The sequence below is a fragment of the Anarhichas minor genome, unplaced genomic scaffold (genome assembly GCF_050575085.1).
Source record: "Anarhichas minor isolate MPS153535 unplaced genomic scaffold, ASM5057508v1 ptg000023l, whole genome shotgun sequence".
Classification (NCBI taxonomy): domain Eukaryota; kingdom Metazoa; phylum Chordata; class Actinopteri; order Perciformes; family Anarhichadidae; genus Anarhichas; species Anarhichas minor.
In genome coordinates, this window is record NW_027466469.1 from 2,772,385 (window position 1) to 2,792,046 (window position 19,662).

Consider the following 19,662-nt stretch of genomic DNA (forward strand, 5'->3'; position numbering starts at 1 on the left):
CAAGTGTTACCTTTATTATAACATCATAATTATTAAAATCGATCTTGTAGTTGCAGAAATACACTCTTTTTAGTATGGGTATGCAATTTTCGAGCAGAGGCCTAAAAATAGGGCTAGGGTCCAGAAGAGATTACTGATTCTGCGAGCCTTATCTCCTCAGGCAGGTCGTTCCAAAGCCGAGGGGCCCTGATGGAAAAAGCACGGTCACCTTTAGTTTTCAGCTTCGACTTTGGAACAGCCAGAAGGGCCCCACCTGAGGATCTAAGGCTGTGAGCTGGCTCACAGGGGGTCAACATTTCCTCTATATATGTTGGGGCCTGACCCATACGTGCTTTAAAAGTGATCAGTACAATCAATTCTACGGGGAGCCTGTGAAGAGAAGCCAGGATTGGAGCGATGTGACGTCGTCTGTTAAAACCAGTGAGAAGCCGAGCTGCTGCATTCTGAACTAGTTGGAGGCGAGAGAGGGACTTTTGGTTGATGCCAGAAAGAAGGGAGTTACAGTAGTCGAGTCTTAAAAAAGATGAATGCATGAATGACTTTTTCCAGGTCGGGGGGAGAGAGCATTCTTTCGATTTTGGCGATGGTTCTTATTTGAAGAAAACAGGAGTAGTTTTTGATTCAAATTTAAGCTTCAAACCACAAATCCCAAAAGTTGTACAGTACTAAGGTTCTGGCAGTGGACTTTATGTTAACGGTCATGGGGCCAAGGGCACTTTTAATGGGAGTGATAGGGTTCGGGGGACTAAATATAATGAACCATAGGTACCCCCGTATCAATGTGGTTTGAGGTTCATGAAAAGCTGATATTAAAGACTGCGTGTGTGCAGTGATGTGCACGCTGACTGTGTAATCTAAGTGGACAGAGTGTTTTGATTGTTGGACCGAGCAGGAAGTAACACTACCCAGTGAGCGCGGACCACTGTGGGCTTTGACTACACTCAGAGAGCTTCTGAAACAATAATAACTCTGACTCACTCTCACTCAGCTCCAGCTGGTAAAATTGGCAGGAAAAGGAACCCTTCCCACAGCCTTGAGAGGGCCAGTTAGTCATGCAATAGTGATACCAATATTGCTGATATTTGGCAGTGTAGCACAATTGTAAACAGAGCTAAAACACAGTTATGTGGCTGACATGGTGGCACATGTCAGATGAGGAGAGGGAATATAAAGTGTGGCTTTGTCAGATTGTTCTCAGGTGTTCTGCCCTTTCATTTAACCTTTGAGGTTAGGTCATGAGAAGGTTGCGAGAGTTCAAGTCCTACCTTAATGCGGAAAACACTGTGTTAAGTTACAGTAATACGGTCTGGTGTTACTGCGACGATGTGGCCGCAGCGATCGTGCCGAGCCCTATACCTTCCACTGTGCCCTTGGCTGATAAAGGACACCCCCTGTCCTCCATCCTGCTTCCTGTGCCGGCTGCTTAGAATCCCAAATGTCAGCGGATGGCTTAAGAAATGACAGCTGCCGCTGCATCTTGAATGTCCGCCGCCACATTCCGAGAAGTGTTGAAAAGGACGAAGTGACATTTGCAGCAAGGTTCTCTGAACATCCTCTTGTCTCCACCCACTGTGTTTCCACCATGCCATGTTTCCTGCCCTGCTGTGCCCATGAATCTACATAGGATACTAGTCTGCTTACCAGGCCAAACATCATGCTGTGTTTGACATTCATCATTTATTGATTGGCTGCTCTTCATTTGCAGCGGGAGAGTGCTTGGCTTCTCTGCTCTCACACTGGCTGATCCATGGGGAGGGCTCTCCCACTGAGGGCCCACATTTACTCGGCGTGCTGGGTGCACCGCTGTTGACTTATAATGGTTGTGACACACAAAGAATAACTTGCAGGGTGTTTTTTTTTAGTCCTCTTTCCATTTTGTGAGCATTTCACTCTCTGCTTACACTTCTTCTTCCATTCTTGCTCTAGAGGCAGAAATAAAATAATGGAAGCGGAGTGAAAGAGAGCTCATAAAGGGAGTGAAAGAGAGCTCATCAGAGCTTCTTAACCGGAATATGCAGCTGACTGCAACAAATCTACTATACAGAGATGTGTTATGGGAAGGGAAATGCAGTGAAACCACAGTTTGTTTATCCACGTTTGTTGTGCATTTAAACATAACTCATCAAAATAGTCTGAACCCTGTCTTGTAAACCTAAACAAATCCCTTCATGTGTTTCATCCTGCAACCACTCACACAGGACTATATCCCCGTTCTCATATAATCTGAATCTGGCATGGGATTAATTTGCCTCCATATGCAGCTGCAGCTGGTTAATTTGAGCTGAAAGAGGGCAGTGATTGAGCTGTGATGGTCACCATTTCTAATGAAAATCTAACATTTTCCTGTGACGTCAATGAAATGCTTTCTTACAGGGATACATGGCATGGCACAGGTAAAAGGCCTATACTGTATGTATACTGTATGTTCATGTGTGCAACTTCTTTTACTTATCCTTGGAAATGTGAGGAAGTAAACAAGTCCCCATTAGAATGATGGCATCTCACTTGTGAATCTGCTAACTGCTTTTGTCACAAAATATATCAAGATTCTGTAGAACCAGCTGTGTGTTGAGTATATTGATTCTATGAACTCTCACACTGTCTAAAACCTACTCTCCATTTCTTCGCCGCATAGAAGATAAAATAAAGATTAGATAAAAATAGTTTATCTGTTTTAAGATGTAAACCACGATTTGCAAGTTTCAGTAATAAATGAGGCAGCATCTCAGGCTGCTCTGATTGTTGCTGAACCCAGATGATATCCTGAGGACACATCAGTTGGGTAAACCTAAATTGATGCTGTGTCCCCACTGACAAGGTGACTAAACCCTCCAGCACTGGCTTGTTTCCCCCTCATTGCACATTTACAACACTTTTAACGCTTCAGTGACATGCCATTGCTGCAAAGACTAGAAAAATCGATTTGTGCAAGCGACTGTTGAGAGAGCAATACTCTGTTCCTGTTGTACTGTAAAGTTGTTTTCCCCTGGCTTTCAAGATAGACAACAAACTGAAGGAAAACAAGGAATTCTCAGTCTTCTCATCTCCGGACACTTTGGGGCCACACGTTATTTGTAAAACCTGGGTAAAACAGGAGGGTGATGTTGCTTTCAGAATAGGTTTTTCTTTGCCCTGAAGCTCTGTAGCTGAAAAACAGACATTGGGTTCAAGCCAGCCGGGTTGGACATCCTGGTTTACTTTTTGCTCAGCCACACAGTGCACAACATACACAGTCCATCCTGTTCTTCAATGGCTTCATAAATCAGTTGAGTCAATTTCACCTTAATTCTCTGTATAGATATTCTAGAAAACCTTTTTTTAAATCAATTTAAATGTTTGAAACAACCAAATAGTGACCTCTTTTCACCAGCATCACCTGAAGAGGTTAGAGAACAGTCAAACAAGTTCAACACCTAAGGTTACATTCTGGTTAAGTTGGAGAGTATCTGGTTAACTAGCTTTCAACGCAATGTTAAAGTTGTTTGTAATGAAAGTAGAACTGATAATTACTAAAAAACAGTCACAGCTTGTAAAAACATTTTCTGATGTGAGAGGTTCATTTTTGGGCAAAACTTCACATAAAAAGAAAATGTGCAATGTGCAAATATTGGTTAAATAATGATGGAACAATGTGTCATCAGAAATAATCAAACGTCTCTGAATTCATCCTGTTTTGATTGTGCACGATGTCATGATTAAGAATGTACAAAGGCTAAACATCCTACAGGGTAGAGTTTTATTTCCAAGTATTTGTCAATGCAGCTCTGATATGCCTGGATGACTAACTAGCCGGCAGACTAAAAGGTCTACTACCCCCATACAAACACATTTTTTAGGGCTTTTTACGCTGACAGATTTGCTGTCAAGAGACTTTTTCCGGATCACATTTGGGGATTGGACATCTGCATGACTACCCTTAGCAACAAAGTGGCCATTATGTGCGCCAGTGGCACTGCTCTAGTTGCATTTCAATGTGAGGCATCTCCATTTTAAGCATCTCTAAGTCCATTTCATCCGAGCTGCTTAGCGGTTAATCAGCTGACAGAAACAGGGCAGAGGAAATGTACCCTTTTTTTCCAAGAAAATATTTCCCTGTTGTTCTGGCCTTGCAGCTGTGAGGTATAAATACAACAAGGGAAAAAAACTTTCGGCTGAATGACGAATTAACTGAGTGACATTAGTGACTGAACCAGATCTACAATGACAACGGGACCTGAACTGTACATTTTGCATGCCCACCTTCACGTCCCTTATTTCAACAACGATCTATGTTGCTGTGTCGTTTAAAACAGTTCTGTTTACACCTTAGCATGACTCAGTCTGCTGCAGTAGGATGTAGGATGGACATCTCATCTTACAGTGTTGTAACACTGGATCATAGATCTGGTACCCAGAAGCAGACTCGGGAGGCGGGACAGGTGTGTTTACTTGGCAACATCGAGCAACAAGAAAGGAGTCTGACCAGACAAATGAATCAGAAGGGGTAATAATGAGGAGGTGTAATGGTAATCAGACCAGGTACAGACGGAGAGAACACAATATGGTTGTGCCGGTTGTAAATGAGAAGCGGCTTTTGTAGATGACCTGGGTCAGGTGAATGAGGCGGGAAACTCGGTACTGACGCCTGGTGGGCAGGTGTGCATGTCTGAATTAATAAGTGGTTTGTATGCACAACAAACGTTAATCACATAAAGACATAAAGGGGAAAAACACTGAGATACTTGTCACCATATGATAGGTCGCAATAGTAATCCACATTTACAATCGTAACTGATTGAAGACCACTATATTTGCTAAAATATTTTCTGTGTCAAAAATAAAAAAGGGTTTTAAAGAAACAAATGGTAACGCTTCATTATAACCCCCCTGCTTAGCATTTATAAGCATTATATTGTAGTTGATACACAGAGCAGATACAATAAGTTCAACCAAGCAAACACACATGAAACAAGTAAATAAATAATCCCATATCTTTATTGTAAATACACTGACATCTTTGCCAATCACCACAGAAAAAGGTTGATCAGAGATGAATCTATATTGCAGCAGTGATGCCAGGACGGGCAGAGATTCAAGTGGGCTCTGAAAATGATTTATTGTCTTCTGTTTTATAAAGTAAGAGACTCTCCTTCACATCGGCACATCAGAAAACATTCTCTAGAGATCAGTTACACCAAACCAAACTGCATGAAAAGGATGGTTTTTATTTTTAGAAAAACATCAAACCGTCCATGAGACAGCAAATATTCAAATGTTATTTGTAAAACAGCAGCTCAATATTGAATTATTATAATAGGATGTAATCTGTGTTTGCAGGAAACAATTGAAGACATTGTTTAGATGATATATGCTGACTCTGATTAAAGAGCTGCTCTCCTCTCTGTGGCACAAAGTAAACATCACAGAAGCTGCAGACTTATCGGACTGGAGTGGACGCCTCGAGGAAGAAGTGGTATTATTAGATTACCTGTGATGAAGTGAGTTAGATGTTTCCATCTGCCTGGTCGTTATGAGCTGCAGGTGCGTTCAGTTTCATCCGCATGTGCACTTCAACATGTGTGCAAACTTGTTTTTTAATGCATTAAATTTGCATCGTGAATATGTTATCTTCCGGGGAAATCCACAATTACCATCCACGGCAGCGCGACTTTCTCCGAAATTTCACGCTTCCCTTCGTCTTCACGGGTCTAATTCGCCGTCCCCCTGCAACAACCTCGGTCTAATTGCATTTACTTGTTGGAGCAAATCCCATCTGGGAAACTTAATACACATTCTGAATTAATCGTCTTCCCTCCATTATGGATTGAGTCTAATTGCACCGCTGTTTTTCTATCTAACATATTCAGGTCATAAAAATACATAAATGGAAAGGCAGATCAATTAATATTAAGAGGAAGCAGGCTGGTGATCTGTTATGGCATTTTTACCCCACACCAAACCTCACAGTGCTAATGATTGGTTTGCAGATACAAAATAAACACAGAGGGATAAAAGCTAATGGTGCGTATTTAACAGTTAACAGTTTTCCATTTGAAGACACTAATGAAGCTTCTCCAAAGGGCAGGCTCAAACCAGTGAGGCGTACTAGCAACGGCTTGCTATTGTCAATAGATTACAAGCAGGTGAATAGATTAAAAATAAATGTATGGAAGGAGAATAGAATGCAGTTCTTAAAGTAGTAGTCTAAGGACATAATAAAGTGACAGCATCAGAAATGTCTTCCATCGTTCAGATCTTTCCAGATACAACCAATCGTCATTTCTTCACACTGTGGGAAGTGACATCACATGTTGACAGCATGGTTCAGGCACGCCTCCCTGGAAATAAGGAGAGGGGAGAGGGCATGAGATAAACCGTGGTACATTCGGAGGCATTCGTTGGACTGGCATGGCTGTGTGCAGCTCAGCACTGCGATCTACATCCACGAGGCTCCTGCCTGGACATTTGCATTCCCTCTGCACGGCAACACAGCCTTGATACGGCGCTGGACAGAGCGACGTCGAGCCGTGCTGTGCTCTCACAGCATGTTGCAGGGCATTGGGGAGATAGAGAGGGAATAATAGGGGGGGGGGGGGGGGGGTAACCTTACCGCACACTTGAACGATGTTGCGTGAGCTTCTCTCTCTCTCGTTTCAGACCGTCTGCACAGGGACCTGGGACTAATGGAGGGATGCAATGATGTTGCTCTTCGCTTGTCATGCTTGAATCACAGCTTCATATATCCTTTTGTGTCGGAGACCTCATTGTCTTCGTCAGTCACTGCTGCCAGATCAACTGTGGGGTAGCGTGGCGGACAGAGCCCCCTCCTCAACCCCCCTCTCCCTTGTCTGTGCCCCTGGCTTCTCATCACTCCCGGCTCGCTCGTGTCTATTTACCTCTCTCGAGCCCTCCCCTCTCTGTTGAGCTCCGTCTTTCTTGCTCTCCCGCTCCCCACTGCTTACTATCTCCCTCTCTTTGCTCCTTCAAAGAGGGCAGTCTGCCGTTCCATCCAAGCAGCTTGTTACATGACCTCCCGGAAAACAGTTTTTGCCGCTGCTCTGCCTCCTCACAGTTCCTGAGCCCTTCCAGATTTCCATCTCTACAACGGCAGGATGTTCCTTCGCGAGGATTGATCCCCATCAACCCCTCTTCACTTTCCCCTTCCCCTCCCTTGTCCTGATCTCCTGCCCTCTGACCCTCACCCTCTTGTTCTCTACCCCCGCCCTCCCTCTCCTATTCACCCTTACCCCAAGCCTCTTTCCCCCTTAATTCATTTCACCCCCTCGACCATGTTGCCATGTGTCCGCTGGCTCCAACTTATCCTCATCTTGCTGTCCTCTGTCTTATGGACCCGGGGGGAAAACTGCCCAGCAAACTGCAAGTGCCCAGATCCTCACACTGTCGACTGCAGCGGCCGCGGGCTGACCCGGCTACCCAATGAGATCCCCTTGGATGTGCGCAGGCTGTTGCTGGCCGACAACTGGATACCCCGCATCCCCTCGGACTTCCTGGTTCTGTACAGCGACCTGGTCTACCTGGACCTCCGGAACAACTCCCTCTCCCACATAGAACCGGGGACTCTCAGCACCTCCTCCAGGCTGGTCTTCCTGGACCTGGGCAGCAACAACCTGACTGAAATCCCCAAGGGGACTTTTGGGGAGTCTCGGAGCCTGATCAAACTACGGCTGGGCAACAACCCGTATCTGAGCATGGTGAACGAGGATGCCTTCCTTGGCCTCACCTCTCTGAGAGAGCTGGAACTGGAGCGTAATGCACTGTCTACGCTACAGGTGGGGGCACTGAGTCAGTTGCCCTCCCTGCGGGCGGTGAGGCTAGAGGGCAACCCCTGGGTGTGCAATTGCAACTTTGCCAACCTGTTCGCATGGCTGATGGAGAACAGTCACAAGCTTCCAAACGGTAAGTAGCAGCATCTAAGAAGCATTTGCTTTCCATGTGCTTAACCCAAATAATGCGTATCTGAGCACAACATACAACGGTATTATTACAAATCCAATGCAAAAACACTGCTCCGGTCTATTTATGTTTGCCCTGTAGGAGAGGGAACCCCCCTCCCCCTCCCTTGTTCTAATTTTGTCTCTTTCTTCCTCCCCTGCCTTCTCATATAATGTGTGAGACTGACTATGTAATATGAGACAATATCACTGGTTTTAAAGTGAAAGGATGCTTTGTTTTTGAATTTGATTTATTTCAAAATACAGAGCAGGGAAATTCAAAATGTGTCGTCTAAACTGGAACAAGAAACAAATCAACTCATATTAATTAGGGCATCTTTGCTTGCAGTTTCTCTGGTACCACGTTTCACCATGCATATAAACATTGACCTCTATCCTGCGTTGTATCGATCCATTTGCGGCTTATATTTATATAATACGTATTTATGTAATATCAGCCATTTGGTCGACGCTATAATTCAGCAATATCATCAATTATTTTCTTCCTACACCAATGGAAATCCAACCCCTTCTCCACTCTATCCATGTGAATTTTTAGGCCCATACTAAAGACTGTGATTCGGCCTGAGGGTAGAGTTAGATAACAGGGCTGAAGTTTTGGTGTGCTCAAGTGAACGTGTGCATGTTTATCTGAGGAACAACACAAGACAAAGGGGATCGCCATGTCCATGTAGAAGTATTCTTCTGCGGGTACGATCTGCTTACATGGAGCTGATTGGTCTCAACATCACAAGCTGTTGAATTCTAAAAAGGTTGCGAGATATAAAACACAAACCCTCACACTCTCTGCAAATATTATTCATGTTGAGAATCTTAGACACCTTATTTAGCAATGTATTCACAAATCATTATAGTGTTTTTTCCAGAGGAGACCATACATGGTTTGACTGAAGGTCAGCCATATGTATATTACCATGAGTGCCCTTACAGAAGGACACAGACAGCACTTATCTCAAGTGCAAGCCAGCATGTGGGAGCAGAGTAAGGACACATAAACAGATTGGACGGTTCAGCCACACATGACGAGTAGCTTGTGCTGTTATCATATTCAGACCAGAGTGCAGATTTGACGTATGACGTGATTTATTGTAATCTGAGAATTTGATATGATTGTGGACATATGCCCATGGCTGTTCAAGGTGCATCAGTTTGTAAATACAGTACACAATGTTCGGGTGTTGTGTATAAAGGTGTACAGATTAGGAGTGGGCACGTTTATATCTGACAGTGTTCCAAGGTTGTTGGGGGTGTGAGATGTTGACCTGTATGTACAAAGAACAGTTTTTGTCCAAAGCATGAAAAGCAGTGGAGTAAACTATTGTATTGACATTATGCAAAAGATTTTTCCAATTTGCAAATTTAAATTAAAATCTTACTCTGCGTCACAAAAGCTTTACTTCAACTCTCTTTAAAACTGTTTAGCTTTTGCTGACAACTCCAAAGCAAACTTCCTATACACATTTAGGTCATGGTGTTCTATGCCACTGATGCTGCTTCTGCTTTCCTCTACGGGCTTCCTCCATTTCCCCCGAAAGCAGACAAGTTTGGGCCTGTGAGGAAGCAAAGTTGATAAACTGGCAAGAACACCTAATTCCCCCTGGTAACGTGCTGCAAATGCATTAATCACAGGTTCTAAGTGTCGTCAAACTGTTAGGCATAATGAATTGCATCAGCAGCGCTGGCCAGGCAGACAACAACAAAGAAGAAGCCGAAAAGGCCTGGCCAAGCTGCTGGCGCGGCTACCAACTGGCCCCAGCGATCACACATTCTGAAATTGAGTCAGTAATGTGTATCTCACTTCATATGCAGCTCTTACATCCCCATCAGTGGCGTTTGCTTTACGACCCCAGAGACGAGTCCACCGGCTTTGACAGAGCACACGTATTTGTACGGGACATCTGAAGTGTATGGGACATCTGAAGCAGTCTACATTAAGTCTTTTGTGTTATTGTATCATTTTCATTGGCCATTAAAAAAGGTGTCTGGAATGTACTTTGTGGTGCTAATGATGCAGGGGAATTGGATGACAAACAACATTTTAGCAAAAGGAATAATGATTATTCTTCTCTTCGAAGGTAATGAAACTTTGTTCTGTAACAGGTCAGAGAGGACAAAAACATACCAATGAACCGAAAATGATCTTTTAAAACAAGTTTTTGTGTACTATATATAGAATAGTTGCTCTATTTTTACAGTCAGGCAAAGTATGACAACAAGCTATCGACAATGGAATATGGTGCATCTCTGTTTGCTAATATTACAATCTGTCGCCGCCGGTCGACTTCTAGTTTGTAAACAAAATGATCAAAATGTAAGACGTCCTAACCAACTCTCAAATAGCGGTTTTGACTCGACTCTTCCACTACTATTTTGAGTTCTGCAGGGACATTTGTGCTGTAGTGTTGCACAGGCCGCTGTTAAATAAACACAAGGTATCAGGGAGGATTAGAGCAAGTCGCATGCTACCGTTGCCTTCGTCCCCCTAAGTGCAAACTTACAAACACGGCTGGTTCACACATTCAGGCGTCGTACTGCCAGACCTCATTAACAGAATGACTGAGCTCTCCATCGTGGAAAAATGCGTTGACCTATTCCCTGGAACGCTGTGTTGGAAGTGGTTACAAAATAACAGATGGGCACTCATTAGTGAATGGGGTCGACTTGATAAGCTTTTCAATATGTATCGACTCCAACCGACACCATGAGTGTGGGTGCTTCAGCTTAATATCTCATTCATCATAGAAGCAATCAATCGGAGAAACATGAATTACTCTTTAAAATGTACATCAGTGTGCTTTTTCCGTCCGTGTGGGTGTTGCATCCTCATGTCTGATTCATCATACAACAAATCATTGATCGCGCCAGAAAATGACATTTTAAATATTCAGTGAATGTGTCCTCTCTGAAAGCCAAGAGCTCCACTTAACTTCAAAACACAGAGCGGCTGAAGCTGCTACAAACGATCCCTGTATTCCTGCTAACTCCGTGCTTATTCAAATATGATTCTGGATGCGGTGCGTTTAAACTGGTGATGTCTGTTGAAAGAACATAAAAACTAAGGAAACATTGTATATAATAATTATAAACTCTAAAAGCAATTTAGAAAACGAAAGAAGTAAGAATCAAATCTTTAAAAAACAACAACTTTTGCTGTCGTTAAATTAAACCTAAAAGACAGTAGTGTTCCAAAGCAGCATCTGATGTATGGCCTACGTCTTTCATCATTTCCTTTTAGTACTAAATACTATATTCATGTCTTCTATACTCTTTGTAACAAATGTTTATTATGAATGTAGAATGGATTTGGGACACAGGTTTCATTTGACCATTAAAGCATCATTAGGACAAAGTACAGGCATTGGGAATCATCTAACCAGCTAAAAGAAGGGGTGCACATAGATTTCCTCAACATAGCGTTCATCTGTCTGACGTCAGGATTTCAGAACTTTCAGTGACCAGCAGAATAATTAAACAGAATCTTAAACTAATTTAAAAAATAGTCAATAAAACACAGACAGAACTGTACTGCTATTTTAGAAGTCCTCCTGAGATACACATCCATGGTTCCCTCTGCGATGGCCTGCATATTATAGCAGCTGCAGAGCCCGTGCTGTAAACCCAATTCCCATTCCATTTTTCACTCCCTGATTTCCCCTGTGATTTCAAGTTCGCAAAGCTGCACACTCTTCTGTTTGCATGAGTTTGATTACTGCAGGTCAGCATGATGAGTGGGTGGAAAACTCTTTAAAATTCTGGACAGTAAAGAAAGAACATATCTATCTACCTCTGCGCGTCAGGTATTTATTTTGAGCTGCGAAGGATCAGACAGACGTATAGGTTTTTAAACCACTAATCAGGCTCATAAATGTTTCAATTGCGGAATGAGTGTAAACATGATCCACTGCTGTCTCCAGTGCTCTTGGGTTAAGGATGAACAAAGGCCATGCATAATTCAGAGAGACACAGTTCTGTGGCACACTGGCCGGGGTAATTGGAGCCAGACCTGCCTACAGGGCAAGGCAGGCCAACTCCCATGAGAGACTCAGACTGAAGCCCAGCTTGGCATTTCCATCAACACTTGCCATGACCTGCACAGTGTCACTACAACGTGGCAGTTCATGTGACGGGGTCAAAGTCTGATTTTTTTTTTTTTACCCTTGCAGCCTATTGAGTTTCTCCCCAGAGACCTGTTAGCGCACAGCAGGGGCGCCTCTGAAAATACAAGCAGCACTACATGTCACACACGTGATGCCACGCAGCCCCACGTAATATTACTTGCTCTATCTTTACGAGTGCGTGATGAGAAACTTTGTTTCATTAACACAGGCTGACGGCTTATTTTATCTTGACCTAATTTGATGCTTATTTAAAGTTGGGATGAGAGAGAGAGAGCGAGAGCTGGCAAGGTTGAGCAGAGTGTGGATAGGTGGACGGAATTACACAGTGTGATAGTATCAGCTGCTGCGTGTACAGAAGCAGAGAGGGATAATCTGCCAGTGTCAGAAATAAAAGGTGAAAAGCCAATAGGGTTTATTTCACAGGCAGTGTGCAGCGTCGTGGATGATGGATACTCTCCTCTCTGCCAGTGTGTAGTCGAGTGCGAGGCCCAACTTGCTTAGACATGCATATTTAGCACTTTCATCATAATGAATAGTTAAGTGTTTTTTATTGATTAAAAATGTGAAATATACACCTATTCACGTTTTAACATGTCTCTCTCATGTTTGGGAATTAGCTCATATGTGTGAATTTGTTGCTTTGGTGATGAGACGTTCTGAGCATGCCCACATGGTGCGTGGATGTCAGTGAGTCTCCACACAGAAGGAATTCCCTCCTGAATGATTCACCCTCGCCTCACTGTCACACGGATGCTTGTCATTCTGTGCATTCGCAACACACATTCTGTTCCTCTCCGACTCCTACTCTTGCCCTCTTCTTGTATGAATCTCACATCATTTTCCCTTCAGATTTCCCCTCAGACTCTTTCTTCCTCTGTGATCGCAAACTGAATAATTCTTCTATCTCTCTGTAATTATGTCCGCCTGGTTCTTTAGAATTGGACCTGAGTGGCACAGAGAGGGGACAGCTCTGCGAGTCATTATCCCAACTGGATTATTTAGTGTCTAGACACTGGTGGTTTTTGGGAACAAGAGAAGACTTTAAGCATGAATGCCGACTCCTGCAGGAGTCGGCAGATGTGAGATTGTGGAGATTCTGCCTTGGTCCAGAGATCAATCTGGACAGACATGTGTGGTGTTGAGGGAGGGAGGAGATACAAGCCTCCAATATCAGACTGTCACAGCGAGGTAGATCAATCACGGCTGAGACGGCAGATAGCCTATCCCCTCGGCTGGCTGTAATCCTGAATGTAATCCATCAACTGCCCCGCGCGCCAGGAATGTAACATAGCTGTGTGGGCCGACATACCTGAGAGTGTGAGGGCATGATTTGTGTTACATCACAGTGGCTGCTCTGGCCACACTTTGGTGATCACAGTGGTGTTTGGGGGTGTTTATGAACTCCGAAATATTGACATCTGGCTTTTATTAAAAACTGCCGTCCACGGAGATACTTTATGAGCACGAAACTATAAAGTCCTTTTTAGCTGTGGTATTTATTCGTGTATATGTGTGTGCTGAAAATGTGGGTGCTGATTGTTATTATAATAATAACAACATTATTAATATTAATATAAATATAATTATTTGTATTGTTATTATTTTTATTTTATTTATTTATGTTTTATCCAGTGGGTTTTATTTTCTGTTTCTGTTTTTTGAAGTTTATGCATCAAGGTTGTCTCTGCCACAGTCAGTGGGATGAGGTCTAAATTATTCAAATTAACAGCTTTCATTAAAGGTTTTTTGCTGAAGAGACTTGGACTTGCAGGAAACCTACAAGCACATGCTCAACCTGCATTTGACCCATTCATAAAATCCCTGGACATCACATTACACAGAGCCAAGCCTGCAGCTGTAGTTCCACACACAGAATTACATTGAAGGAAATCGGTAGCAAATAAAGTTACAGGTATAAGCAGCAAACAAGGTTAGTGTCTCTCCTACCTTATAGACTGCTGTCAACTCTCTTTCTGTTGTCCCTGTCTCTCTTAAGCTTGCTCTATTAAACTATTTCTATATCACGTTACATAAATGTTCAAAGTCAACCAAAATGTCCATCCTTTTATATCCGTTTTATAATACCAAACGTTCTCTGAGTGTAAACAGCTGACAATATTAAAAGAGATGGATGCCTTGCCAAAATTCCCAAACTGTTGGCGCCAAAAACGTGTGTGTTTGAGGGTCGTAGATGTACATTTTAGCAAACTAACATGTGTCAGTCAGCTTACATTTATTATCTTACTTTGGGCTGCTATTTCTTGAGTCCTACTGGCAGCTTTAAGTCCAGTGTGTATTGAAGACACAAGTTGGAACGAGGAATAGCATATGACTAAAAACACATGTTGTAGAGCTAGAATTAGCAGAAGATGATGTATTGAAACATTTAAGTAACTTGTCAATATATACTTTGTGGCTTTTAGCCATTTAGTATGGTAATACTTAACTCACACAGTACTGGCAGGATGGGGAAACTAGTTTAACCTCCCTTTATTTGGATTTGGGAGCACATTATTATATGATACAGTAGCAGTTTGTTAGCCTTGTAGTTACACAAGGTTAATGGAAAGTGTGCGTAAATTTGCTATTTGTATTGTTTGATATTTTTGTAGTGATTTGTAAAACCATCAAAATAGCTCATTTTTAATAGGCTGAATTGATTGTACAGTAATGGATTTGACTGCAGTCATTTTGTTGCCAGTTTGTTGCCATTCTGATAATTGTGTTTGCTAAGTGGAAGATATAAGTGTCAAAAATACCAGGCTGACCTGGCATAAGCGTTTTCAGAGCTGTAGTAGGTTAGGCTGTGTTTAAATACAGATTTTTGTTGGACAAAAAGCAGCCAACAGTCAGAAAAACAAGGAAGCACTTCCATAAGTTTTAGTGTCCTATGTCTCTAATCTGAGGTCACATTCGTTAAGTCTGGATGCCCTCCCTCAGTGAAAGATGTGCATATCTTGTCCCCGACAAGCTGTAATACCGAGAAACTATAATCATGCTGTTTGTTCCAGAGGATTCCACTTTGGGACAAATACCACAGCTGTTCAGTAATCCCCCTTTTGTCAGGCAGTGTAATAAGCCGGTGTGCCCTATTGTGCAGTTTGAGTTCATAACTGCAACAGTAAAAAGCCACTATCTCTTCCTGCAAACCCTGTGTATTTTACTATAGGGTACAGTCAATGTGTAATTGTATTCAAATAAATGACAAATATATGACAAAATATATATGTGCATATATATTTCAGATACCCAAAGTGCAACTTCTGGGATGGTGTGCTCATATCGAGCTAATTGTGTTACTATTACCAATAAAAAGAATCAAACCTTTGTCCACCATTGTCCTGACCACTAACGCCGTATTGATTATAATATATGTAATTATCCTGTATCCTTTAGTTCACCGGGATAGTTTTAGTCGCAGATGCTATTAATCAAGCATGTCGGACAGGCAAGACCAGACAGGACTGTCTCTGATCTCTGACTGTGAATATGAATCATCTATTCATCACAGGCACAGAAAGACAGGATAGGAGCTCCAGTATATTGTATTCAACGTTTTCTTTGTCATTATGTGACACTAAAGATGAAATTTGTGTTTTTTTCCACGTAAACTGCTAACTGGAATTGATTACAACGAGGTCAGTGCATTCTGTCAGTTTCTGCCACTTTCTGAATAACCTATTTGCAACTTGAATTACTTTCTCGAGGGATATATCTCGTATATCTCTGGAGTTACCGTATATAGCAACCAGTAGAACAATAATCACACGTTGCTTTTTTATATAAAGCCCAAGGTCCAACAACCACCATCCACAAAATGCTGTGAGAGAAGTTGCAAGTGTCGCAGAAAAAAACAACAAAATAACAAAACAACTCTCTCCCTAAACACCCTGCTGAGTCAAAATGTGATTTGGAAACTGCACTGCTGTCTACAAAGTGTGAGCCATATGGTTAGTAAGCAACACCATTCTCTGAATATTAGATTTGAAACAAAACATTTTCGCTTTATAACTGTCACAGATTAACCATCTCGTATAAAGGGACATGCTAATATTTAGGGTCATACTTACATTTTGGTTTTAACACATCATCTTCTTATACTCTCTGTCTGAATAAACCTGTATTGACCTATCTGAAGCGGCCAGTTTTAGCTTTTGTCTCTGGAAAAGTCCAAGTTGCCTGAGTTTTCTGCGGAGCATTTACAGCATGCAGTTGCTTTATTCAAAAGCTCAGCTCGTGTCAAAAATTGTGAAGATGACTTGGGAATTGAACACATTGTTAAAGGAAATGTGTACAATGGCCCCCCATCAGTACCATCTATCTATTGACTCATTTACTCTGGCTCTCTCTGCTTCGTAAAGTTACTCCACTGCTTATTTCAGGTATTACTGGCAAAACCTCACCTCAGTAAGTTCACGACTTGCTGCACATTGGTTTAGTTTATACGGAAGTTAGCCTGCTACAACAGTCTCAAAGGTACGCATGAACATGGCCGCCGCTCTGGCGATCTTGCTACGTTGATTTGAATGGGACTGCCCGTTCTACTCCCATTCTATTTCTATGGTGAATGACATCTGATGACAGGAAGACAACATTGACCCAAGCTGTTGCCTGGCAATGCAATTCTGTTGAAACGCTCGACTGAGCAATTTATCATGGTTGAAATTGAAGTCTCGCAACGAATGTTCAGAGCCAACGCACACAGCCACAAGTCAAGAAGGTGCTGGATGCAAAGAATTGAGAATCAAAAGAGATCAAAACATCCCCGCGCTCCATTGCAAATACTTACTGTAATAATACACAAATAGTTTATTGTCAAAGCTTTTGGTCACACAGACCTTCATCAGAAATAAGTCTACAAAACAGGCAGAATCATTTCAAAATGATATATGTTAAGATCAAATGTGATATAATAAAAACAACTTGAATTGGCTTTTTGATGTGGGCGTGTGTGTGTGTGTGTGTGTGTGTGTGTGTGTGTGTGTGTGTATCTCGTGTCCACTAATTGGATGTTTTAGGAAATGTGAGAATCTGTATCTTGTATTAAGGGATTAGTGTCACTTTTATCAAGCTCTTAAAGAGTTCAGTTACAACCCTAATTAATACTGTAGAGAGTCAAACGGAGGAGCATGGAAACCAATTCCATGCCTTCACTAATGTCCATTATTTCTTTTTCCATTGTCACTTAAAACTTTTGAAGCTGGTTCAGGCTTTTTTCTTTACATATCAAGGGACTGCAAGCACATTATTTCATTGTTATTTTATTCTTGGAGTTTATTTATCATAATATATTTCTATTATTCTCTTTGCTGTAATAACTGATGACTCATTTAAACACAGTTTCAATTCAGAATGTTTTGTAGCAAATCAAATAAGAGAAGAGAAGCCATAACATTTTTGTATTATAACAAAGCATGTTGCGAATTGTGCTGACTGTTGAGCAAAGACTCAGAATTGATGTACTGCCAAGCGTGTGCATTTGCATGTGCAGTATCAGTGGAAGCAGCCACCCACATTCATCTCTACCCACCTATAACCGAACATTCACATCAATATATCTAGTTTTTCCATACAGTCAGTGCAAATATGAAGGAAGTTACTGGCTGCATGGATTATGGTGTGAAGTGCTTGCAGTGCAGTAAGCGTCATAGATTGGTGTTGCGTCTCTAATGAGCTCTTTAAATCAAACTCGAAGGTTAACAAAATTGTCAGTTAAACAAGTTGAATCAAAGAGTCTGTAAGCTTGTGAAAGTGAACTCCGTCAACTGCAGCTTCAGCGGTGGTATCAGTGACCAGACTATAACATGTAGCAGTGTTCAAACTACCTAATGATCCAGGCTCCATCTCATTTGTAGTCATGAGTTGGAGGAGAAGACACACTGGAAGACTTGCACCCTTGAAGTACAAAAGGTCCACCATCCTCTCCCATTAAAATGATCACCGAACAAAAAACTAGGTGAAAGTGACCGGGACACGGAGAACAGCACTCTGTGATTTATTGTACTTTCATTGTGAGATGACTCTGGTCAAGGTGCCCCTGTCTCAGACTTTTAACTGATATGTCAGTACATTTCTGAGATGCAACCAGGAGTTGATTGGGAAGTGAATTCTCAAAGATGTGCCTTGTGCGGCTGAACTTAAAATTAATTAAATGGTTGTTCATTCCATTTTCCAAACTATGAACAAAACATGCAAAAAAATTAGTCTTGTTCTCAAAGAAACAATAACTCCCAGGGCAGCTCACACTGCACTACAGACATATAAGGGCACAAATAAAGCCTCTCTAACAGTACAAATGACGTGATTTAAAATATTCTGTATATAGATATGTACTTGGCAATAGACTATACATTTACAGTTTCACTGCGCTTCAGAGTTTCTTAGTAGTTCAACTTAATTTCCACATAACCTGCAGTCATGCTGTGGGTGGGTGTATCGTATACACAGTGCAACTCCATCTCGTAAGTGAAGACTTCTGATTGACCTTACCGTTATTAAATCAGCTCCCACTCTTAGGACAAACAACTGCATTGTCGTGTTGAATTCACATCTTTTACAACACAACACTTTCTGAATTAAATACTTGAGCGCAAACAAGATGCCTTACAAAATACGCACTCTATCTCCAATCACCAGAGCTCTGATCAGGTGCGAGCTGCGTCTCTGATGAGCATATATGCATATGCATCACATTAAATTATCTTGAGGGAAATAAATGTCTTCGTACATTTGTGGAGCACATATATGCAGCAGCACTGTGTGCTTGTATGATGTCATTTCTGAGTGGCTGCCGTGCAAACACATTTATCTAAAATGTCCATAAATGTGACATTATTCGCTGCACGTCTAGTAAATCTGTCTAATCGCATTTCCGGTTTCAATGCAGGGGTGGAGGGCATGGAGTGCTCCCTCCCCATGGATGGCAGACGTGTTTCCCTGACCCAGCTCTCCAAGGACAGCTTCCGCGAGTGCCAGGCCACACTGACTCTGACAGACCTGCTCATCATCATTTTCTCTGGCATCTCCGTGTCCGTGGTGGCCATCATGACAAGCTTCTTCCTGGCTTCAACCGTTCATTGCTTCCAGCGCTGGAGCAAAGGCACCAAGGGTGACGAGGAGGAGAGTGAGGAGGGTTGAACTTTAAGGGCCCCGCGTGGTCCTGGTACTTCAAACAATGAGAGGACAACGCAGACTGTGCGACAAGTTTCATGCTGTCTCCTCCCTGGTGCATATCCAGCACTGTTCAACGGTAGGATCTCGCCCTGGTACGGTTGCAGTTGTTTCCTTTGCACATGAAATATGGTAACACAGGACATGAGCCAAAGTCCCAATAAAAATTAGCAGGTGCCCTGCTCCACTTGCAAAATGATATTATAGAGATCGTATTTTTGGCTGTGACAGCCTGTAGTCGTCTTTTATGGCTGCTGGCTCTTGGCTCAATGTTGTAGGTCTACATAGATATAGTGAGAACAACACCTTTATAATAGAACAGTGAAGGATCACAAAAAAAAAAGAAATGTTGCTGCAGTGCTTTCACATTAGTATTAGACAAGGTGATAACTTCTCAACATGTAATCACATTAGATTGAAAT

General features: G+C 42.2%; 1 protein-coding gene across 1 annotated transcript; it reads left to right on the forward strand.

Moving 5' to 3' along the window:
- Positions 1-7,268: 7,268 nt before the first annotated feature.
- lrrc38b (leucine rich repeat containing 38b) lies at positions 7,269-19,207 on the forward strand. The gene is made up of 2 exons (XM_076096717.1): positions 7,269-7,896; positions 18,957-19,207. The coding sequence occupies exons 1-2, from the start codon at positions 7,269-7,271 to the stop codon at positions 19,205-19,207; spliced, it is 879 nt and encodes a 292-aa protein (XP_075952832.1).
- The last annotated feature ends 455 nt before the right edge of the window (positions 19,208-19,662 follow it).

Excerpts from the sequence above, each read along its gene's own strand:
- lrrc38b (XM_076096717.1), top strand. The coding sequence starts at position 7,269 with ATGTTGCCATGTGTCCGCTGGCTCCAACTTATCCTCATCTTGCTGTCC. Across the intron at positions 7,897-18,956 it reads CAGTCACAAGCTTCCAAACG|GGGTGGAGGGCATGGAGTGC; the intron begins GTAAGTAGCAGC and ends GTTTCAATGCAG.